The sequence below is a fragment of the Phyllobates terribilis genome, unplaced genomic scaffold (genome assembly GCF_046119375.1).
Source record: "Phyllobates terribilis strain yellow unplaced genomic scaffold, ASM4611937v1 Scaffold_1__5_contigs__length_1240528914, whole genome shotgun sequence".
In the NCBI taxonomy this organism is placed as follows: Eukaryota; Metazoa; Chordata; class Amphibia; order Anura; family Dendrobatidae; genus Phyllobates; species Phyllobates terribilis.
The window spans coordinates 295,441,368-295,466,948 of record NW_027362761.1 but is presented as its reverse complement, the minus strand read 5'-3'; the positions used below and the strand labels follow the sequence as shown (position 1 = coordinate 295,466,948).

General features: G+C 46.3%; 1 protein-coding gene across 3 annotated transcripts in view; it reads right to left on the bottom strand.

Annotated features, from left to right (window-relative positions):
* The window catches only part of LOC141258197 (solute carrier family 2, facilitated glucose transporter member 11-like), a 311,675-nt gene that overhangs the window by 147,640 nt on the left and 138,454 nt on the right, over positions 1-25,581 (bottom strand). For all 3 annotated transcript variants that reach the window (XM_073673201.1, XM_073673198.1, XM_073673209.1), the window contains 4 exons: positions 15,423-15,552; positions 11,334-11,482; positions 9,728-9,915; positions 497-607 (listed from right to left, as the gene is read on the bottom strand). In XM_073673201.1, coding sequence (XP_073529302.1) covers positions 497-607; positions 9,728-9,915; positions 11,334-11,482; positions 15,423-15,552 — 578 coding nt within the window. The remainder of the gene's footprint in view (positions 1-496; positions 608-9,727; positions 9,916-11,333; positions 11,483-15,422; positions 15,553-25,581) is intronic.

Below are 25,581 nucleotides of genomic sequence, written 5' to 3'. Positions count from 1 at the left end.
TAAAATACAAGATATCAAATTCAAGGTTTCTACTGGAACTATGTATTCCATGTATGGAAAAATAAAAAAAAGTTACAGGTCACAAAAAATGGCAACAGAAACTATATTTTGTTTTTACAAGTTTCTACATTTTTTTAATCACTAAAATCTAAAAAACTTGGAGAATCATAACAAAACTCATAAAACATTGGCGGAATTGTGAGTTTGTTTTCCACAATTCCAACCTCCTTTAAAATTGTTCCCCGTTTTTCAGGACATTATATGGTAAATTGAATAGTGTTTTTCAAAACTACAACTCAGGCCGCAAACAAGAACCCCTCATATGGATATGTAGACAGAAAAATAAAAAAGCTATGGCTCTTGGAAGAAGTTAAGGAAAAAACAAACGTGCAAAACCAAAAATATGTCCTGACCTTAAAGGGTTAATTCTTATATTTGGATACCAACAAATGGAAAAAAAATTGCCTTCATAATGTGAAAATCGAAGGCCACTTACACATGTCATTGCTGTTATACATTCACAGACTCCGGTCCCCAGTGTGACGTAAGGGATGTTTTCTTTGGGAATCCCAGTTTTTTTAAACACATACTGCGCATAAAAATAAATCTGGAAGACAAAAGGAAGACATGAGAATTTAATTTGAAAATTACTGCACATTTAGCAAGAAGTCATATACAGTGGCTTGCGAAAGTATTCACCCCATCCCCCCCCCTTGGCATTTTTCGTATTTTGCTACCTCACAATCAGGAATTTCACAGTTTTTTTTAGTGTTGGCATCAGTTCATGTAAAGAACATGCCTAAAAACTGTGAATATTTGGTTTTCCTTTTATATGTGAAGCAAACAACAAATAGGACAAAATAACTGAAAACTTCAGCATGCATAAGTATTCACCCCCCTCCCAAGTCAGTACTTTGTAGAGCCTTATTTTGCAACAATTACAGCTGCAAGTCGCTTTGGATAAGTCTCTATGAGCTTTCCAAAACTTGCCACTGGGATTTTTGTCCATTTTTCAAGGCAAAACTGCTTCAGCTCCTTCAAGTTACATGGTTTCCTCTGATGAACAGCAATCTTCAAGTCGGACCATAGATTCTCAATTAGATTAAGGTATTGGTTTTGACTTGGACACTCCAAAACATTTAGAAGTTTCCCCTTAAACCAGTCAAGTGTTGCTTTAGCAGTATGCTTTGGGTCATTGTCTTGTTGGAAGGTGACCCTCTGTCCCAGTATCAAGTCACTGACAGACTGAAACATGTTTTGCTCAAGAATATCTCTCTATTTCGCACCATCCATCTTCCCCTCGACTCGGACAATTTTCCCTGTCCCTGTCGCTGAAAAACATCCCCACAGCATGCTGCCACCACCATGTTTCACTGTGGGGATGATGTTCTTGGGGTGATGAACTGTGTTGGTTTGGCGCCAGACAAAAAGTGGCCAAAAAGTTAAATTTTGGTCTCATCTGAACACAGCACCTTCTTCTATACATTTGGAGATGTCTTTTTGCAAACTCAAAACGAGCCTTACAATTTTTGTGTGTAAGTAAAGGCTTTTTTCTGCCCACTCTTCCATAAAGGCCACCTCTATGGAGTGTATGGCTTATAGTGGTCGTATGGACAGATACTCAAGTGTCTGCTTGGGAACTTTGCAGCTCCTTCAGTTTTACCTTTGGTCTCTGTGCTGCCTCTCTGATCAATGCCTTCCTTGCTCGGGATGAGAGTTTTGGTGGGCAGCCCTCTCTTGACAGCATGTTCTTTCCATTTGATTATAATGGATTAGATGGTCCTCCGGGGGATCATTAGAGATTGGGATATTTTTTTTTTATAACCCAACCCTGAATTGTACTTCTCAACAACTTTGTCCCTGACTTGTTTGGAGATCTTCTTCGTCTTCATGGTGTTGTTTGGTTAGTGGTGCCTCTTGCTTAACCCCTTCATGACAGGAGCATTTTCCTTTTTTGGGGTTTCGTTTTTTGCTCCCCTTCATTCCAGAGCCAGAACTTTTTTATTTTTTGTTCAATATGGCCATGTGAGGGCTTATTTTTTGCATGACGAGTTGTAGTTTTAAACAACGTCACTGGTTTTACCACATCATGTACTGGAAAATGGGAAAAAAAAATTGAAGTGCGGTGAAATTGCAAAAAAATGCAATTCCACAGGTTTTTGGTTTTTTTTTACCACGTTCACTAAATGCTAAAACTGACCTGCTATTATTATTCTCCAGGTTATTATGAGTTCGTAGACACCAAACATGTATAGGTTCTTTTTTATTTAAGTGGTGAAAAAAAAATCCAAAGTTTGCTAAAAAAAAATGGCGCCATTTTCCGAGACCCGTACCATCTCCATTTTTGGGATCTGGTGCCGTGTAAGGGCTTAATTTTTGCGCGCCGGCCTTACGTTTTTATTGATACCATTTTGGGGTACATCCGATGTTTTGATCGCCCGTTATTGCATTTTATTGCAATGGTGCAGCGACCAAAAAAATGTAATTCTGGCATTTGGAATTTTTTTTTCATTACGCCGTTTACCAATCAGATTAATTATTTTTTTATTTTGATAGATCGGGCGATTCTGAACTCGGCGATACCAAATATGTGTATGTGGGGTTTAATTTTTATTATTTTATTTTGAATGGGGCAAATGGGGGGTGATTTAAACTTTTATATTTTTTATTTTTTTTTTATATTTTTAAAAACTTTTTTTTACACTTTTTGTTTGCTTCTATATTCTCCATAGGAGACTAGAAGCAGAAATTACCTGATCGCCTCTGCTACATGGAGGCGATGAGCAGATCGCCTCTATGTAGTAGAAATGCTCCTGTGGTATGAGCACCGACAACTAGGTGGCGCTCATAGCAATCTTTACATGACAACCACAGGGGTCTGCTGCAGACCCCGGGTTGTCATGCCCATGCATCAGTGACCCACGATCACGTAACGGGGTCACCGATGGGCGGGGTAAGTGATGCGCTTCCGGTGCGGCGCTGTTAAATGCAGCAGTCAGAGATTGACAGCAGCATTTAACTAGTTAACAGCCGGGGGTGGATCGCGATGTGTGGCGCCCCTGAGGGTCCGACCGCCACAGGGATGCTGCACTTCTTTAATGGAGTGTAGTGTTCCTCCTCTGAGGTAAGGCCAGTGTGATAGTCGTGACCTAACCTTTTGCATCCAACACCACACTTCTCCACCAGAGGGAGCTAGTATGCTCCAGGTGCTGCTCCCCTGGTTACAGGGAGACTGGGGAACACAAAGTAGTAGGAACCAGTTAGTGGGTGAGGGTGGAGGACTTACAAGTTAGTTACACTTTAGAATTCATATTTATTAGAAAGCCATCTTTGGTCTCTGGTCTTTTTGGTCCTTGTTAGTCGGTTCTTCGGCTGTACTCTGTGCTGTCAAACTACTGTGTGTTAATGTGACTTCCCTCCGGGAGCGCAGATCCTGTGTGGGCCTGCACCGGTAAGGGACACAGCCCTCGTACCCTGGCCTTGGGACGAGAGGTAGGTTGTAGACAAGGAATGTCTCAACCTGGCCAAGGACCAGGATCAAGAAGGCCCGGCAGCTTTAGAGTGTGCTCCTATGCAAATGGGTCCCGGGGAGGATGCAGACGGAGCGGAACACGCCACCTGTCCTCGCCTACCTGATCTATTCAGAGGGATTCCGGCTGCAAGAGGGGTACCGTCCCGACCTTGTACTCTATGTCCTGGACGGGAAAGCCTGGTTAGGCCCTGAGGATCCCACCGGGCATCGGATGGAGAGGAATTGCCACCCGTGCCCTAGTCCTGAGAGGAGCTCAGAGGGAGACCTGGCCTATCTACACACGCACAGACGGGAAAGGGTGAAGTCTGTACTGCAGGAACACTCTGGTGTAGGGTCGCTACCGAACACTGGACTTTCTCGGAGGTAGTCGGACCCCGTCCCTGGTGGCCGCAGGACTCCGTGGGGAGCAGGGAGTCGCCTTCCCGCTGTCATCTCTAAGTGAGTAAAGCCTTGGTAGTTCATCCCTATGGCCTCCGGGCTGTTCATTATGCGCCATACCATGCGACGCGGTGCCCGTACTCCCCGCGCTACTAACCCCCCTCCATCCTGTTTGCCTGCCCTGAGGCCTTGCTCCGCCTGTGGGGAGCAGTGAGAACTTTGGCCGCCATGACATCAGGCCTCGGTGGACTGCAGCGGCGCTGGTGACCCTTCACCAGGCACCACAGGTGGCGTAGTCGTTAAAATAAGCCACTCAACCCGGACGAGCCCACAACATCTGCCTTTTCATGTGACGGCCCTGAGCACGGGTCGGGTCCGGGCCACGGCTACATCCCATCTCTTCGTCACAGGGCCCGACACCGAGTCCCCCAACACCCAGGGTAAACTCAAGACTAAAAGGGCTCTTTTGAGAATTGAGGCCAGGGCCGGCTCCAGGTTTTTCTGGGCCCCGGGCGAAAGAGTCTCAGTGGGCCCCTTTAACACATACCACAATTCATGATGCAGAGATACGGCGGAGAAATACATATATATATATATATATATATATATATATATATATATAGTACAATGCAAAGATTTCACTTCTTACATTACATGAGTGATATCTATTGTAAATTCCACAATAGCTCAGAAACCGGTGAATCGCTCCACACAGAATACTGGCCCCCATATAAGGCTCCATACGGAATACTGGCCCCCATATAACGCTTCATACGGAATACTGGCCCCCATATAAGGCCCCATACGGAATACTGGCCCCCATATAAGGCCCCAAAAGGAATACTGGCCCCCATATAAGGCCCCATAAGGAATACTGGCCCCCATGTAAGGCCCCATACGGAATACTGGCCCCCATATAAGGCTCCATGCGGAATACTGACCCCCATATAAGGCTCCATACGGAATACTGGCCCCCATATAAGGCTCCATATGGAATACTGGCCCCCATATAAGGCTCCATACGGAATACTGGCCCCCATATAACGCTTCATACGGAATACTGACCCCCATATAAGGCTCCATACGGAATACTGGCCCCCATATAAGGCTCCATACGGAATACTGGCCCCCATATAACGCTCCATACAGGATACTGGTCCCCTTATAAAGCTCCATACAGGATACTTGTCCCCATATAACGCTCCATACAGGATACTGGTCCCCTTATAAAACTCCATACAGGATACTGGCCCCCATATAACGCTCCATACAGGATACCGGTCCCCTTATAACGCTCCATACAGGATACTGGCCCCCATATAATGCTGCATGCAGGCTGTTACCCCCCACATAATGCCCCATACAGGCCCCCCCACTTTTAATGCTCCATGCAGGCTGTTACCCCCCACATAATGCTCCATGCAGGCTGTTCCCCGTCACATAATGCACTATGCAGGCTGCCCCCCCCTTTATAAAGCCCCATGCAGGCTGTTCCCCACCTTATAATGCCCCATGCAGGATGTCCCCCCCTCTCTTTATAATGCCCCATGCAGGATGCCCCCCCTCTCTTTATAATGCCCCATGCAGGATGTCACCCCCCCTCTTTATAATGCCCCATGCAGGATGTCCCCCCCTCTCTTTATAATGCCCCATGCAGGGTGCCCCCCCTCTCTTTCTAATGCCCCATGCAGGATGTCACCCCCCCTCTTTATAATGCCCCATGCAGGATGCCCCCCCCCCTCTCTTTATAATGCCCCATGCAGGATGTCACCCCCCCTCTTTATAATGCCCCATGCAGGATGCCCCCCCCTCTCTTTATAATGCCCCATGCAGGTTGTCACCCCCCCTCTTTATAATGCCCCATGCAGGATGTCCCCCCCTCTCTTTATAATGCCCCATGCAGGATGCCCCCCCCCCCTTCTCTTTATACTGCCCCATGCCTCCATACATTAAAAAAAAAAAATCAAATACTCACCTCCCTTCTCCTCACCTGCTACCTGCTGCCTGCTGCCCGCTGCCCGCTGCTCAGGTCCGAACTCCAGCGTTGTCGGCGTCTTCCCGCTCAGCGCTCCCTGTGACGGCTCAGGGGAGGGCGCGGTGTAAAGACGTCACCGCGCCCTCTGACCTGAGACATCACAGGGAGCGCAGAGCAGGAAGACAGCTGATCTGCGGAGGCACGGGGAGAGGTAAGTATCCAGCTGCCGGGGCCCTGAGCAAGCGGCGGAGAAGGGCGGGCGCTGACACCGCTCTCCTCCGCCCATAGCCCAGCGGGGTGCGCAACCGCCAGTGGGCCCGTCTGCCTGCTCAGGGGCCCGGCATTTGCCCGGGTACGCCGGGTGCTGACGCCGGCCCTGATTGAGGCGTCACACTTGCACTAGAAATTTTTAGGGTCTTCATCACAAAGGGTGTGAATACATATGCACATGCCACTTTTTAGTGTTTTGACCCCATAAATTTAATTTATGCCTATATTTTTCCCACTTCACTAACTTAGACTATTTAGTGCTTATGCATCACACCCAAATCGGATTACAAAACTATTTAAACACAGGTTATAATGTAACAGAATAGCTAAAGAGCCAAGGGGGTGAATACTTTCGCAAGCCACTGTACTTTACTATACTTACCTATTGTATGATTCAAACTGTACTTATTGGAAATGATGGGCAATGGGTGGCAACAATCTGCAGTGGACTTGAACCTGTGATCGTCTGACTGCTTGTACTATATACAGCAATACCACAGTATTGCTGCACTTAGTAAATATCACGGTCTCCTTTGAAGCTTGGCTACAGGTTGTGTTTCAAGGGAGCTCTGTAATGACAAGCACGTAGGTCTTCAACAGTTCCCCGGCTGTCATAGCAACTCATCAGGGCCCCAAGATCTCATCACAGAAGTGCCGATGGGCACATAGAACGTCGCACCCCCAAGCTGGTGTCAGAGTTTGACAGCGGCATATAAGAGGTTAACAGTTGTGGGCGGAGCTGCCCTCCACCTGCGGCTGTTGGATGCAGGTCCTGGCGGTGAGGGCTCGCTCATACCACAGTAATTTCTGTCTGAGTGCAATCCAACAAAACATCGGATCACACTCAGACCAATGTTCTATGGGGCCGCGAACATGTTGGATTTTTTCCCCAATCCGAGCCAGTCCGAGGGAAAAAAATCACATCATGTCCGAGTTTCATCTGTTACTCGGATTGCACTCGGCCATGCATGTCAATGAGTGCATGGAAATCATCAGACTGCACTCAGATGACATACTGGACTGCAAAAATTAGTCGGGTTCCAGAATCTCTCACTATAGGGCCAGTCCACTCTATGTGAAGGTGTGTGCTGCTATCAGTACAGCCTTGGAAACAAAGTTACGAAACATCACTATAGATTTTGCGGAGTCTGGCAGGGAGCAAATACGTGTGATGTAGTATTTTTAATGAGGTTTCTGTCAATCAGATTTGCCAGCTATTTTTGCTCAACAGAGTGCAGCATTGGTGAGAATGTGGTCTGTAAAGGTGCATTCACACTGCAAAATTACCATGCATGACCTCTCAAAGGATTTTTCATTTCATGATAATCTTGCAGTTTATTTAGGCTGCCAATCACCCAATGAAAAAGCAAAATGCTCATTCATTGGGTGAAAAGATCTTTTGGTTTTCACAAAAGATCATCCTTCTCGGCAGCACATCATCCTGTGTAAATAGGATTCGAGTTGCTGAGAACTATGGCACCCTATGTGTACCGAATAGTCTATTATAGATCATTAGGTGTGCATCATTAAGTGCAGTCTACCTGTGTAAACAGACTATGAAATGACTGCTGAACAGGAAATATTTACCGGTCCTTTAATGCTGCAAAATCAGGTAACATGTACCCATCTTAAGTCATCTTTCCACTGAAGAATGAAAGGAAGTTTACTGTCACTTTTGTAATCTATTTATAGTGCTATACAAATGAGATAAAGTCCCAGAGGATTATCATTACTATTTTTTTTATTTAATGGCCTTAGGCTCAGTCTCGAGCCATGGCAAGTGTCATGCTTCTGGGTTTGAACCTATGAGCTTGTGCTGTGTGGTCCACTTCTCTGTCCACTGAGCCACAGCAGATACACCTTTTCTCCTGGTATTTTGCATTTGTTATCTTTACTGCAGTCTTTTTAGGGCAACAAGTGTTTTCATTTACTCATTTGTCTGCCCTATCACGTTTCAGATGTGGCTCTATATACTTTGCCCCTGCTGGTATTTCCTGTTGGTGATAGTCTCATTTGGATGTCCAGCCATACTGCTGTAGTTTAAGCCAGTCAGTGAAAGACCAGTTAGAGTTTATCTCGCTGCTATTTTAGTTCTTTACCCTGCACCTATCTTCTATTTCTTTTAGGAAGTAGTTGGCATATTCTCTAATAGTACATACTTAATCCTTTATTTTGTATTTCATGGTTCGTTTACTCCCTTTGAGATCTCTTTCTATTTCAGCACACTTACAGCTCTGTAGGTAATTTGCACTCTGCTCTGCTCTCCAGTTATTAAGGAGGAACGTGAAGCGCTCGATGGCCTTTCAGGCAGCATATCTCCAAGTTGCCTTAGTCTAGTCTGAGGTTAGGGATATCTCAGTTCATGTAGGAACCACTATGGACTGCGGGGTCAGGATCTCTAGTCTGTACAGGAACCGGCAGGGTCAGTTGCAGTCTTTAGTGTGTTACCTATTTTCCTGAGTGAGTTGATACACTATCATAACAGTGACTTGATGAATGAACGCTCTGTGGGAAGATCGATATTATGCAAGCCTAGATAGGTCCACCAGGGTCTTCTCCACCGTTATCTTGATAGTATCAAGCCATTGGGTTGCTGGTCTTTCTCTTCGCCTTGTTCCTTCTATTTTCCTGACCATTATGGTGATCCCTTCTTGGAGTGACATATCTGGCTTGATTTGATTCAAAATTGGTTTGTTTGTTCTTCTTGCCATCCATAGTATTGATAACATTCCAGGTAATAATGGATGGAAATTAAAAATAGAGTCCATAGTGTCAAGCCTCCCCCATATACACATCAGACGAATGTCATCTGCACTCATCGATATTGACGGGTTCAGTCGACAATCTAATGTGCTTATGTTAATGAAATTTTCCAGGATCTGGGGTGTGCGGTGCCTGGAAGACAATTCCTGCCTCCATTGTTCATTTGTGTACCACCCCCCTCCCATCGTGCTTTAATTTTTTAAATTATACTGTCATTCATTGTGCATGAGTGACCTATATATTGGGATATTCCATGGTTTTATGGTACTTCTCATTTTTTTAGCGACTTTGTTTTTATAGCAGTGATTTTATTTCATAAGATGCCTTTATTGTCCATGGGAAGTAGTTGGTATCTGAATTTATTCTACATTCAGTAGCCATACACATTATAAATGCATCTTACTAATTACAGTGCAAAATTGTCAACGTGGGTGATCGATCTGTCTGCAAATCTGACCCCAAATCATCCAGAATATAATATGAGATGGCAGGTAACCGTTATTGACCTGTGTGATCTAAAACTAGATTGTGGCTTTTCAGCAAAAGTGGCAAGTAATTAATAATGAATTACATGGTGAAATGAGGCTGTCTTTTCACCATGCGTGCCACTGTGTTGTATGGTGCTCCGTTAGATGACGTAGCAACGATTTTACGTATCTCAATAATACGACATGTCAAGGAACACGGTACAATAAAACAAATCAGCGGAGACTTGCATGATTAATGCTTAGTCTACCTGCTTGATAAACACTAGGCTGTAGATCTGTGGTCACACATAAGATTCAGTATATGGAAAGTTCTGTACTTACTGCATTGATCCCACTGAGCTGCTGTCCGATGTTAGTCACAATGATGGTAATCAGCTGCCATTTCACTGACCGATCGAAGAACAGCTCCAGAATCTTTTTCTGTTTTTCGCCGTTTAAAGCACTTGACTCTTTTTGGATATCTTCCATTTCCATTTGGAAGTGGTGTGAACCATAAAATGATTTCAGTGCTGGTTGAAGAAAATAAGATGCAGTTACATATTGCTAAAAATAAGAAAATAAATCCCAAAGGATCAATTAAAAAAATAAACTTAAGTTTGTGGTTGCCACTCATGATTCCATTATATCACTTTGGCTCCATAATGGTTGCATTCTGGCTAGTACTGTTCTGGGGCTACTTTGGCTAATAGAATGACTATTGCTGTTTGTTTATTGGGGGATCTGTGCATAGTACTGTTCTGAGAGAGTGTAACTGGCTGTGTTCTGTAAGCACTGTGGATAGATCAGTTCTGGCCATGAATGGTCTGAAACAGTGCTGTGGGCACGGTGATCACTCTTCTAGGGCAATGTGGATGGCTGCATGTTGGGAGAAATGTGGCGTGGTCTGCTCTGGAGGCATAGTGATGGGAAAATATCTCAGGGTGTTGTAACTAGAATTGTGCTGCTGTACGGATACAGGGGGCACTCCAGTTACTGTTTTGAGGCACTGTAGTAGGCTATTGTCACGGGTGTGTCACAGTTGACAGACAGTCGCCTTGCAGTGGGTTGCAGGAGATCTCTACGTTTGGCATTGTAGACAGCTCCTTAGATAAGAGGCTGTCTTTAGGACCGAGCGGCTACCTCTCTCTTGCTAATTAGCTCTCTGGCCTGGGTGTTTATATAACTGGTGTGTCTGAGCGGGAGTCACCGGTTATACTCATTTCTACTTGTGAAGCTTAGCAGGAGCAGTACTTCGTCCTCTCTGGAGCTTGAGGCCATGTGTTTATTTGGAGTTCATCTAAAGCTAAGCCGTTTTCACCCTGTTTTGTCTACCCTTGTTGTCAATAGAGTTTAGAGGTTTACTAGTACTCATCTCCTCCCATCCCTAGCCTTAGCCATATGCCAGGGAGAGTAAGGCAAGGCACGCGTGCGGCCATTGCTGAACAGGCAATATAGGGACGTTAGGGGAGACAAGGTGACGCTAGACCAGACTAGGAGGTCTCCCATAGTGTCTGGACTCCCTTTCCCTTTTACCTCCGTGTTGCACTAAGTCTTTCCCACACCTGGCGTGACAGCTATATATAGCCTGGCACTGTGACTGGATTTGATCACTCTGAATTGTGAGTCATTGTAGCTACCATTGTTCTGGAGAATTGTGTCTGGCTCTGCTTTGAGAGCGATGTGATCGGCTGCATGGCTGGGCAATGTGAATGAGGAACCATGACATCTTAGTAATGATAATGGGTACTTCCCTGGCCCCAGATCTCTAAACATTTCTAGCAATAATGGTAGATGACTGTACTGTATATAGAAGATACTGGTGTGATCGGGTTACTGAATTATTTTTCTTTGGAGGGATAACTATATTGCTTTTCTAAACAAACATATGCTTTCATGGAAAGAAGGATTGGAATTACCTGATTTAAGGTTATTAGGTTTCATGACTTACCCTTTTGACATCGATATTCATCTTTCTTCTCTATCAGAAGGTATCTGGGACTTTCAGGAAAGCATGGTAATGTCAATAGCTGTATAAGAGCCGGAATGGCACAAGAGGACAACAGTAAAGACCAGGAGTTTTCACCACCCAGCACCTCTCTAAGAGACAGAACAAGACATACCGTAAGTGACTATTCAGACTGTCAGACACTAAAAAACAAACCTATGTAAATAGTTATACAATACTTACATACATATTAAATGGACTGTATTTTATGTACCTTTGATACAAATGTAAAAAAATAAAAAATAATATATTATTATTATTATTATTATTATATGGCCTATCACTAGCATATTCTATTTAAAGGGAATCTGTCAGCAGGATTCCACACCCCAAACTATTCATACAAGCATGTATTTTTTTTAAAGACAAGTTTAGCAATACCTTTTCATTGCAAGTCTGTTCCTCCATACTGAGAAATCAGCAATTTAATTGATATGCAAATAAGGCTAAAAGACTATTGTAGAGCTGAAGCCTGTGTCACTCCAGCACTATTTCCCTCCCAGGGCCGCCTCCTACTGCTTGATTGACGATTCCTTTACCGGAAGTCACACAGCAAAGAGGCTATCAGTCAAGTCTGACTAGATTAAGATTTCTGATGAAGTGCACGCCAGCAATAAGATTCGCCTAAATGCCACTTCTTATTCTTGCACGTCCATCATCAAGACTGGCGTACAAAATTCCAGTCTTAATTAATCAGGCCCACAGTCAGCATAAACATGCAGAATAGTATCATAAACTTTATTGAGTATGTTTTCTATCTGTGAAAATCACGTGACTCACAGACGTTTGCATAAGGCCTAATGTACAATACCTTCTTTATATGAGTAATGCCAGAATCAAGTAGTATTGTATTGTATCAAACGCACTTTATACAGGAAAATTACATTTCCCAGTGTAAATAAGTTAGATGATCTCTGTTATAATCAGGGGTGGATTATGAGTAGCAAGGGCTACGGGCAGTTTAGAAGGCGCGCCCCCCCCCCCCCCACACACACACACACACACCTGATGTATCACGTGACATGTCACATGATCCCCTGTGATAGATCATGTGATAGTTCATGTGAAATTAATTTGGCACAATATTAATATATTAATTATAATATTTTTTTTTACATTCATTGTATGACTTAATATTGAGCACAATTAAGTATGCTGACATCCCCTATATACAGTATGAGACCCTACACACAATATGAGCTGCCACAATCCTCCTATACAGAGCAGGAGGCCACACGTAGCCATCTATACACAGCGGGAGGCCGCACTGTGCCATCTATACACAGCAGGAGGCCGCACGTAGCCATCTATACACAGCAGGAGGCTGCACGTAGTCATCTATACACAGCGGGAGGCCGCACGGTGCCATCTATACACAGCGGGAGGCCACACGGCGCCATCTATACACAGCGGGTGTAGCATCGGCGTCTCTGCCCCCTGCCAGGCAGAGACGCCGTCCCTCTCACCTCCCCGCTCCCCGCGCGGCGTCCTCCCGCGCTCCTCTTCCGGCTGCTGCTGCCGGCGCACGGAGCTTCCTGGGCACTGTGCTTAGGGCGCGCACGCGCGCGCTCCCTCTCTCTTAAAGGGGCCGCGCGCGCCGTCCTAAGGAGTCCCAGGCCAATAGCCGGAGGACCTCCCATATATAAGGCACCTCCTCCAAAATGGAGGTGCCCGAGCAATAGTTGTTGCACAAGTATTCTTACCTCTGCTTCAGCCCTCAGGTCCAGTTGCCAGCCTGACTACTGTTCCAGTCCGCCAGCCTGACTACTCTCCAGCCCGACAGTCTGTCTTCCGTTCAACCCGCCAGTCTGTCTATGGGCAAGCCTGCCTGCTTACCAGGAAGCACATGCCAGTTACCTGCCTGCTACCTGCCGTGCCTGCTAGCCTGCTCACCTGGGAGCACTCGCCTGTTACCTGCCTGTTACCTGTTAGCCTACCTGGAGTCTCTGCCATCACTTGCCGTGACCACCTGTCTGCTAACCTAGAGACTTCAGCCTGCTCTGCCGTCACGTGCCGTGACCACCTGTCAGCTAACCCAGAGACTTCTGCCTGCTTGCTGTGCCCATCCACTATACCGGTCAGTCCCAGTCATCTGACCCGTGGGAGCCACCTGCTCTCTTACAAGGTCGTCCCCAGAGTAGCACCTGGTCCCTCTGCTCTGTCCCTCCCTGGTCACGGAGTCGTTAGCCGCCGTACGACCATGGTCGGTCTGAGTTGATACTTAGTTAGGCCCCTCTGGGTCCCTCCTTGCACCACGGCACAGAGGTTCCACCACCCGGATCCATAACAGCGGGAGGCCGCACGGCGCCATCTATACACAGCGGGAGGCCGCACGTAGCCATCTATACACAGGGGGAGGCCGCACATAGACATCTATACACAGCAGGAGGCCGCATGTAGCCATCTATACACAGCGGGAGGTCACACGACGCTATCTATACACAGCAGGAGGCCGCACGGCGCCATCTATACACAGCGGGAGGCCGCACGTAGCCATCTATACACAGCAGGAGGCTGCACTGGGCCATCTATACACAGCGGGAGGCCGCACTGGGCCATCTATACACAGCGGGAGGCCGCACTGCGCCATCTATACACAGCGGGAGGCCGCACTGCGCCATCTATACACAGTGGGAGGCCGCACTGCGCCATCTATACACAGCGGAAGGCCGCACGGTGCCATCTATACACAGCAGAAGGCCGCACGGTGCCATCTATGCACAGTGGAAGGTCGCACGGTGCCATCCATACACAGCGGGAGACTGCACGTAGCCATCTATACACAACGGGAGGCCACACGTAGCCATCTATACACCACAGGAGGCCGCACGTAGCCATCTATACACAGTGGGAGGCCGAACGTAGCCATCTATACACAGTGGGAGACCGCACGTAGCCATCTATACACAGCAGGAGGCCGCATGTAGCCATCTATACACAGCGGGAGGCCACACAACGCTATCTATACACAGCAGGAGGCCGCACGGCACCATCTATACACAGCGGGATGCCGCACGTAGCCATCTATACACAGCAGGAGGCCGCACTGGGCCATCTATACACAGCGGGAGGCCGCACTGGGCCATCTATACACAGCAGGAGGCCACACTGCGCCATCTATACACAGCGGGAGGCCGCACTGCGCCATCTATACACAGCGGGAGGCCGCACTGCGCCATCTATGCACAGTGGAAGGTCGCACGGTGCCATCCATACACAGCGGGAGACTGCACGTAGCCATCTATACACAACGGGAGGCCACACGTAGCCATCTATACACCACAGGAGGCCGCACGTAGCCATCTATACACAGCGGGAGGCCGAACGTAGCCATCTATACACAGCGGGAGACCGCACGTAGCCATCTATACACAGCGGGAGGCCACACGTAGCCATATATACACAGCGGGAGGCAGCACGGTGCCATCTATCCACAGCGGTAGGCCGCACGTAGCCATCTATACACCGCAGGAGGCCGCAGGTGGTAAGTAGCAGTGCAGGGTGCGCACTGCGTGACGTCACACTAGCAGACACGGCCGCACACAGGGCCGTGTCTCCTAGCTGTGACGCGGCCGGGTCAGCACACAGGGAAGTTAACAGGTGCAGTGCTGGCCCGGCTGAAGAAGAAGCAGCGGATGTGCGCCGCTGCTGGGGGAGCGGTTCCGGGGCCCCGCGCCTCTGACTGCCGGTATGTGCCGCGGCGCCGCACATATTATAATGAGGGCAATCTGGCCATGGACGCCCCGGGCCCCCTGGAGCCCCGAGGCCCCAGGCGGTAGCCCAGATTGCCCTCATTATAATCCTCCTATGGTTATAATGTTGTTTTTTTCTTTAATCTAGCATCTTGAGACCCATGAGATGCCACATTCTTGAGTATTCTGGACTATTGGATAGCATGTTAAAACATTTTGCTACATCTAATTTGGTATAAGAATGATAATTAACAGTTTTAATGACTGTAAAATGTGACATTACATCTTGAGCTTTAGCTAAGCATCTCTGTAATCTTCTGTAATGTTAGACAGTCCATACCGTAAACCGATAATCTGTCCTGTGAAGATCCCAGTAGTCAGGAAGATATTAATGCCAACAGATGTAAGGCCCCTTATTCTCTTGGGAGCTATTTCTCCCAGATATAATGGTTGTACGCACATTCCAACACCTACAAAAGAAATCAAACAATATTCTTTAAATCTCTAAACAGCATTGCATGGTATTGATTAAAAAACAATGGACAAATGAATTGAGGCTCCCAGAGGCGCCTCTTGCTCTGGGGCTAACAGTAAAGAGTACTGAGCTGCAAGTGTAGATTAAAGCAACTACGGTATGGAGGAGCTCTTCCGGTCATTTGCCATTAGTGCTGTCTGCGGCACATCTCCAGCCCCGCTCAAGAACACTTTTTACCAGTCATAAACTGGTTCTTGGTGAAGAAGCTCTAGGTATGAGCTATGTCAGCATCAATAAGATTCAGACCTGACAATAGTCAAAATCTCCCCTATTATGTCTACATGCTGTTAAGGGGCAAAGTCAACTCCTTCACCAGGAAAATCATATGCATTGTTAGAACCTGGCAATCAGTATACAAATGACTGCACATGTCCTTGACTGATTTTTTATCATTCATAAAATGGAGGTTTAAATATTTAAAAATTCAGATTCCTGACATAACACAGATAAACTATCACTTGCAAGCAACGGGTTAAGATACAGCTAGCATTTGCATGGTGAAAGCAGTCAACACATTGCTTGCACATATCACGGTCTATTAATATTTCAGACCTCCACCTCCATTCATTAACAGCAACATTTGCATTTTTATCCTTAAAAAAGCGTTGTTCAGCAGATTTAAGGTAATACATTAATAATGACAGTAAGGTGACATTGAGGTTCTTTCTATTCCATAGGGGTTCACTTCTTTATTTTTAACTAATCTAACATTATATATATTTTTGAATAAAAAATTTATAGAATTGCGGTTTTTAAGTTTTCATAGACGTAGTGTAGGCCATATTTGATCATTTACATACAGGTGTAATATACTGTATCATATCATTAAAGAGCCTCAAAATCCCATCTGCCCCATAATTAAAATCTAACTTCACGTAAGTTTCTCCTTATGGAGAGCACCAAGTTGGTGTAGCGAGAATTATAGGCCATGCAATGCTCCCCTGGGAAATTTAGAGTTGATATTGATTTTTTGGATTGCTACTTCCAATAGGTAGCAGTAAATGCCCTGCTCTCTTCCTCTGTGAAGCAGCTATTTACCTATTTATTTGCTTATAAGTCTCCCTATGCCAACTCGGTGCTATTCACAAGGAGAAACTTTACCCCTTAGACCTATGTCAAAAGCTTCTCAATCAGCCAACTAGTTTTCCTGCGTGCTTTGTACTGATGAGGAGCAAAAACAATGAAACATGTATCTGCAAATGAAGATTCTAGTTTGGCTTTATATAATAAGTCATGTGGAAAGGACCTTAAAAGGGTCGATATTGACTTTTCGGATTACTACTTGCAGTAGGTGGTACCAGAGATTTGGCTGCCTCAAGAAGCTATTTCCAAGCTCCGAATTAACACACTAATTGCAATACAGGTAGTTGAAATATGGAGTCAGACGTATAACTTGAAGTTCCTGGGCCTCAGTGCAAACTTTGTATCCCCACCTACCATGTTCAATTTGTAATACAGGTGTCCTCTTATGTGAGGAGCCTTTTTACCATATTATGCAATAAGGCCCGAACACAACTGCTAGTATGAGATATTGGAATTTACTAAAACCACACCTCAATGTTTAGGTATGGAGGGGAGTGTATACATTCAATGCTCTGCATATTTTTTACCTTCGAACATTATTTTAAGAAATAACCTAATTAAATTTGAGTGATTTCACAACTACATACTGTAGCTTCTGCCTCCCAGAATGCAATCCACAAGAACAAGTTCTGAGGAAAGATTTAATATGTATGAAATGATTGTTTCTTAAGTCTCATGCACACAAGTATATTACAGCTGTATAGATCACAAATTTGACGACTACTAAGGAGTCTTACTGTACCTCTGTATGCTGCCATATTCACAAAAATACATGGTACACCTGAGAAATATGGCAGACAAAATGGATCATTTCCAAAATTTTGGTAGACTATCCTCAAGTTTGATTTTTTGTTGCCAGTTGGTGGCTAAATACAAGTGCATGGCATGAAAAGCCAAAATGTACCACTTCACACAAACCCAATCTGTTGTTTTACATTTTATTTTAAAGTTCTTCCTTGATCTGTGAGTTTAGTGGGACATGTAGAAGGTCTCATCGGCCACATTCCAACTAATACTTGTATTACTGGTCATATTAACTTAATACATACAGTACAAGATGGCTACAATATATCTACCTGAGGATGTAGGTGGCAATGGTGTTAAAAAGTGAACTTATTACATTCAGGCAAAAATGCACATAAAAAATATAGCTACTAGTGATGGGCGAGCATGCTCGCTACTGCTCGGTGCTCGCCCGAGAATCTCACTGCTCGAGATGCTCGGCGCTTGCCGAGTATTTCCGGGGTTGCTCGGCGGGAGCTTGGGTCCCCTCCCTGCATGTTTGGCTCTCTTTAGAACATGCAGGGATTGTCTGCCATACACTGTAATGCCGCAGCAATGTTGGTTGTGGCATTACAGTGATTGGCTGGCTGCACAGCGTCATCAAGTCTATATCAGACCTGGCGCCACCGTGCTTGTCACAGTCACTCCGCAATCAGGCAGTGTAGGGAGAGGTGCTGCTGAGCTAGGGAGAGATTTGGTTGTTTACTAGTTAGTCTAGGTATTCTACAAGATTCTCTACATATCCATCTCAACTAACAGTCCTTCTGAGGACTAATCCAGCTGCAGAGATATCAGTGCTAGGCAGGCAGGCAGGGTATATAGCAGACTGCAGTGCATATAGCAAGAGGGTCCATTCCAGTTCTGTCTGCTGGTGCTTTTACAGATATTTGTAGAAATAGGCCCAGGTATCAGGGGCCAGGAATAATTTTTTGGGGGCTCTTAATCTTGATTATTTGTTTAAAAAGCAATCCAGAGAACACCGTTTTTCTGCACCATTTGCTTGTTGGCACTGCAGAATACAGCCAGATCCTTTCCATATTACAGCACTACAAATCCAGCTATTTAAAACTGTGGCTTGTCCGTCCGATCACATATAATTGCGCTGAAAATATTGCCATTGCCGGCCTCCATTGAAATTTTGTTGCAGTGTGTCAGTGAACTTATTGACACGAGGTCGGCGCTGTTAAAATTAGTTACCTACAGGCCAGCTATTTAAAAAAGTGGTTTGTCCGTCACGCGGATCAAATATAAGTTCGCTCCAAATTCAGCCATTTGTAGTGAGCGTGGAAGATATTGTCCTCCATTTAAAATGGGCAAGGCACGTGGCAAGGGACGGGGAACTGGACGTGATGGTGCATGCAGAGGCCGAAGCCATGGGCAAGCTGAAATTGTGCCCCAATGAGCACCCACATCTTCTCGCTCAACTTCCTGTCCCAATTAATAGGGGACCGCAGAACACCACTATTGAACACAGAGCAGTGTGAAAAGGTTATTGGTTGGATAGCAGATAATGCTTCTAGTCACTTAGCCACCACAACCACCACCACCCTGTCTTCCACATGGTCAAGTTTCAGTAGCCGTGAGTCTAGACCGCATATTCCTCACCCTGATCCTCCTTCCTCCCACCATGCCGAGTGCCCGGAGACAACTGTTCCCATACTTGGACACTCCAAAGAGCTGTTCACTTTTCCATTTATAGATTCGGGCCTCTCTCCCTGTCCACTTGAAGCAGGGCAAGAGGAGATTGCATGCAGCGATGCCCAAATATTTGAGCAGCCACGGTCATACAAAGGTGACGGTGGGAAAGTGTCACAAGAGGTGGACGATGATGAGACACAATTGCCAGGAAGTCAGGAGGCGGACCAGGGTGCGGAAGTGGAAGACGAGGTGGTGGATGATATAGTAACTGACCCAACCTGGCAGGAGGACACGAAGAGCGAGGACAGCAGCACACAGGGGGAGGGAGGCAGCGCACACCAAAAGGCAGGAAGAAGCAGTGTGGTGGCCGCAGACAGAAGGCAGGTAACCGCTCCCCGTAACACCAACACGACGGAAGTTGCCAGTACAACTGTTAGGTCTTCCTGAGTCTGGTTGTTTTTTAAAGACTCTGCCAATAACCCCAAACAGGCCATTTGCACCACCTGCCAGGCCAGCATCAGCAGGGGTAGCAAAACTACCAGCCTGACCACCACCAGCATGATCAAGCACATGGCAGCAAAGCACCCGACTTTGTGGGCTGAACCCCAGGGTTCAGGAACACTGTCTGCGGGTGACACCACTGCTTCTTCCGCTGTTGTGCATGCAAGCCAATCCCCTGTCTATAGTGCATGCGAATATGCCTCCTGCCTTGCACCTGTCGTTGCACACTCTCAACTAGCACCATCAGCAAGCACGTCCTTGTCCCAGCACAGCGTTCAGTTGTCCATACCCCAGTCCTTGGTATGCAAACACGCAGCCAACGCCCCACAGGACACATTACTAAACTCCCACATTTCGTGACTGCTTGCACTCGGAATGTTGCCTTTTAGGCTCATGGAGACGGAACCTTTCCGCAATCTGATGGCAGCGGCCGTCCCTTGGTACTCGGTCCCCAGCCGCCACTATGTCTCCCAGTGTGCCGTCCCCGCATTACACTAGCACGTGTCCCACAACATTAGCCGTGCCCTCAACAATGCAGTTACTGGGAAAGTCCACCTAACCACGGACACATGGACAAGTGCTTGTGGGCAGGGACGGTACATCTCACTGACAGCACACTGGGTTAACATAGTGGAAGCCGGGACCCAGTCGGACCTTGGGACATAATCCCGATGCCGAGGATTGTGGGCCCTAGGTCAATCAGTGTTGCCCCTACAGTCTACAGCTCCTGCACCTCATCCTCCTCAGCCACCCCCTCCTCTTTAGCCTCCATTTCCGAAATGACCACATCAGTCACAAGCTGGAAACACTGCAGCACTACCTCAGCCAAGTGGCAACATGCTGTACTGAAGCTAATATGCTTAGGTGACAAATCGCACAATGCTGAAGAGTTGAGGACAGCTCTGAAAGAGCAGGCAGATATGTGGCTGACACCGCTGAATCTACAGCCAGGCATGGTCATGTGTGACAATGGCCGCAATCTGGTGGCGGTTCTGAGGCGAGGCAAGCTCACACATGTACCATGCCTGGCCCATGTGCTTAACCTCGTGGTTCAGTGATTTCTCAAAATCTACCCAGAGCTGCCGGATCTGCTTGTCAAAGTACGCTGCCTGTGTGCCCATTTTAGAAAGTCAGCTACCGCTTCCGCCGCCCTTGCCGTACTTCAGCAGCGTTTGCAGCTTCCGGCTCACTGACTGGTGTGTGATGTCCCCACACGTTGGAACTCTACACTGCAGATGTTGGGAAAGATTTGTGAGCAGAAGAGGGCAGTTGTTAACTACCAGCATCAACAAGGCCGTCGGTATTCGGTTCAGACTCCACACATAAGACCTCAGGAGTGGACATGGATGTCAGACATCTGTACCATCCTCCAAAACTTTGAGGAATCCACCAAAATGGTGAGCGGCGATGATGCCATAATTAGCGTCACCATCCCGCTTCTCTGTCTTCTGAAATGCTCTCTGCTCACAATCAAAGAGCATGCATTGCAGGCGGAGCAAGATGAGATGGAGCAAGGAACCATACAGAGTGATTACCCACAGCCCAGCCTCATCTCATCCCAACGTGGATTGGGTGACGAGGAGGTGGAGGAGGGAGAACAGGAGCTAGTTTCATGCACTATAGACGGTACTACCTGCACAACTGTCATACAATCTGTTCAGCGTAGATGGCCTGAGGACAGAGAGGAGGAGGAGGAGGAGAGCATGGCCAGTCGTCCTCTTGGTGAGGACACAGAAGTCTTGCCTGTTAGCAGTCTGGCAAGTATGGCTGAGTTTATGTTACGCGGCCTTTCCTGTGACCCTCGCGTTCACAAAATTTTGCGTGACAGTCATTACTGGTTGGTGACACTTCTAGACCCATGCTACAAGGAGAACTTTAGATCTCTTATTCCTGAGGCAGACAGATCTACAAAAATGGGGCAGTACCAGAAGGCCCTTGTTGCGGAACTATTAAAAAAATTCCCATCTGGCGGCAGAGGTCATAGTTCGTTGGACAACCAAGGAGTACAGGCGAGAGAGACACAACTCCAATCCAGCAGAGGCAGGGGAACACTGTCAAAGTTCTGGGAGAGTTTTCTCAGCCCCTCCCATCGCACAGGCCCTGAGGTGCGGGGTACTCTCGCAAGGAGTGCAAAGTTTGGGAAGATGCTGAGGGAGTACCTTGCCGACCGTAGTAACGTCCTCCGTGATTCCTCTGTGCCTTATGATTATTGGGTATCCAAGCTGGACACTTGGAATGAACTGGCTCTCTACGCCTTGGAGGTCCTGGCCTGCCCTGCCGTTAGCGTTTTATCAGAGCGGGTTTTTAGTGCCGCTGGTGGAATTATAACTGATGAGCGCATCCGCCTGTCAACTGAAAATGCTGACAGGCTGACTCTTATGAAAATGAACAAGTGCTTGATTGGGCCAGACTTCTCAACACCACCGAATGATAGCAGCGTAACATAAACTCAAATCCAGTGTCTTTTTTTGGTAGACCAATGCACCTTTTCACACCCACACATGGGTATACGCTTCCTGATTTTGGCTATTTGCTCTTGTCCTCCTCCTTCTCCTCATCCTCATCCTTTACCACCATACCACCAGGGTTTTTAAAGGTGTTTACGATGCCCGAAAAAAATTTTTTTTATACAGTATGTTCATGTATACCCCCCAGGGGTAAATGTTTGTCAGCCCATACACTTAGTGCATGGGCATTACAAGTATAGGAGACCTGCTCCTTTCTAGTGGGAACATTTTTTTATGAGACCCTCCTCCACGTCTTTTCCAAGGTGCATTGGAGTGCCTCCCAATTTTTAGCAGCCCTTGCATTCACTGCATAGGCAAACAATATGGGAGACCCACTTCCTAATAATGGGAACATTTTTTCATGAGGCCCTCTACGTCTCTTCCAAGGTGCATTGGAGTGCCTCCCAATTTTTGCCAGCCCTTCCATTCACTGCATAGACCAACACTATGGGACACCCACTTCCTGATAATAGGAACATTTTTTATGAGGCCCTCTGTGTCTCTTCCAAGGGCATTGGAGTGCCTCCTAATTTTTGGCAGCCCTTGCATTCACTGCATAGGCTAGCACAATGGGAGACCCACTTCCTAATAATGGGAACATTGTTTTAAGGAGGCCCTCTAACCTCCACATCTCTTCCAAGGGGCATTGGAGTGCCTCCAAATTTTTGGCAGCCCTTGCATTCACTGCATAGGCCAACACTATGGGAGACCCACTTCCTAATATTGGGAACATTGTTTTCAGGAGGCCCTCTGACCTTCACATCTCTTCCAAGGGGCATTGGAGTGCCTCCAAATTTTTGGCAACCCTTGCATTCACTGCATAGGCAAACACAATGGAAAACCCACTTCCTAATAATGGGAACATTGTTTTCAGGAGGCCCTCTGACCTCCACGTCTCTTCCAAGGGGCATTGGAGTGCCTCCAAATTTTTGGCAACCCTTGCATTCACTGCATAGGCAAACACAATGGGAGACCCACTTCCTAATAATGGGAACATTGTTTTCAGGAGGCCCTCTGACCTCCACGTCTCTTCCAAGGGGCATTGGAGTGCCTCCAAATTTTTGGCAACCCTTGCATTCACTGCATAGGCAAACACAATGGGAGACCCACTTCCTAATAATGGGAACATTGTTTTCAGGAGGCCCTCTGACCTCCACGTCTCTTCCAAGGGGCATTGGAGTAGGTCCAAATTTTTGGCAGCCCTTGCATTCACTGCATAGGCAAACAGTATGGGAGACGCACTTCCTAATAATGGGAACATTGTTTTCAGGAGGCCCTACTCTAAGTCTCTTCAAAGGGGTATTGGGGTGCGTCCAAATTTTGGGCAGATCTGCCACTCACTGCATATGCAATAACAATATAGGAGACCCACTCTTTAGTAATGGAAATAACAAAGCATAGCTGGCTGATGGCTCTCTAAGAATAAAGAGGGCCGACTGCTGGCCCTTTAAGAATACTAAAAGCCACCTGATGGCCCTATAAAAATAGGCTTTGTGACTTTCAGAGTCCCTCCTTCATAAATGAAACAGGATGTGTCTGATGATGTCTCACACAAAACATGGCCAGATAAGGTTGTAAAATGTTAAAATGACATTTCCCGGTGGATGCATTTGCCACGGTTGAAAGCAATGCAAAAGTGCAAAAAACGCATCAAAAACGCTACGTGTGAACATAGCCCAAGGTGTGGAGGAGTATTTTTGTTTTTGGTTATTTATTTTGCCTTATATACAAGTCATTACCCTGGAAATGATGTTCCTTAACTTACCGTTCTGGCAAAAATTAAGAGACCACTGCACAATTTTCTAAAAATCACCATCTCTACATGTCTGACAGCCATTCCAGTGTCAGTTGACATCATGTTGCCTCCATCCTTTAAATTTCGAAGACGGCAGTCCATTACAACAAGGTCAAGCAGTAGACATTGGGGACAACAAAGCTACAGAGCGGCAGTGGGCGAGAGCGACTCTCCACTGACTGGGATGACCGTCATCTTATTCGAATGTCACTCAGCAACCGCAGGATGACATCAAGTGACCTACAAAAGGAATGGCAAATGGCAGCTGGGGTAAAGTGACGGCAAGAACACTTCGTAACAGGCTCCTAAAGGCAGGCCTCAAGTCATGTAAAGCTAGAAAAGCCTTTCATCAATGAGAAGCAAAGAAGAGCCAGGCTGAAGTTTGCCAAAGATCATAAGGATTGGATCATAGAGGACTGGAGTAAGGTAATTTTCTCTGATGAGTCTAATTTTCAGCTTTGCCCAACACCTGGTTGTCTAATGGTTAGACGGAGACCTGGATAGGTATACAAGCCACAGTGTCTTGCACCCACTGTGAAATTTGGTGAAGGATCGGTGATGATCTGGGGATGCTTCAGCAAGGCTGGAATTGGGCAGGTTAATCTTTGCGAAGGACGTATGAATCAAGCCGCATACAAGGTTATCCTTAAAAAACACTGGCTTCCTTCTGCTCAGGCAGTGTTCCCCAACTCTGAGGACTGTTTTTTTCCAGCAGGACAATGACCAATACCACACAGCTAGGTCAATCAATGTGTGGATGAAGGAGCACCACATCAAGACCCTGTCATTGTTTGCCCAACCTCCAGAACTAAACCACATTGAAAACCTCTGGAATGTAATCAAGAGGAAGATGGATAGTCACAAGCCATCAAACAAAGAAGAACTGCTTAAATTTTTGCGCCAGGAGTGGTATAAGGTCACCCAAAAGAAGTGAGAAAGACTTGTGGAAAGCATGCCAAGAAGCTGTGACTAAAAATCATAGTTATTCCACCAAATATTGATTTCTGAACTCTTCCTGAGTTAAAACATGAGTATTGTTGTTTCTAAATGAATAAGAACTTGTTTTCTTTGTATTATTTGAGGTCTGAAAGACCTGTTTCTTTTTTATTATTTTGACGATTTCTCATTTGCTGCAAATAAATACAAAATTTTTAGCTTTGAATTTCGGAGACACACTGTCAGTAGTTTATAGAATAAAACAACAATGTACATTTTACTCAAAAATATACCTATAAAGAGAAAAATCCGAGAAAATGAAAATTTTGCAGTGGTCTCTTCATTTTTGCCAGAGCGGTATTTCCCAGGAAAATCCATTTTGGTTTCGTTTTTGTATGTTTTATTGTGAGTCAGTAAAAGTGGCGTAATACCTCTGACAACGTTGTACACAGCAGTGACCTGGGAGTCAGAAATGCTTCCAGGGGTCTTCCCCATGCTGTTCCCATGTCATTTCAGCACTGTTCCCATCGATTTGGGCAATTTTTAGGCCCTCTGCAGACCGCAGGGGGGAGCCGCCTGAAAAATGCTTGTGTTTCCCATAGTTATACAGTACATTGGGCTTGTTGCTCGGGTCGAACACTCGAGCATTCCAATTTGCTCGTCCCGAGCATCGAGCACCCGAGTATTTTAGTGCTCGCTCATCACTAATAGCTACCAAAAC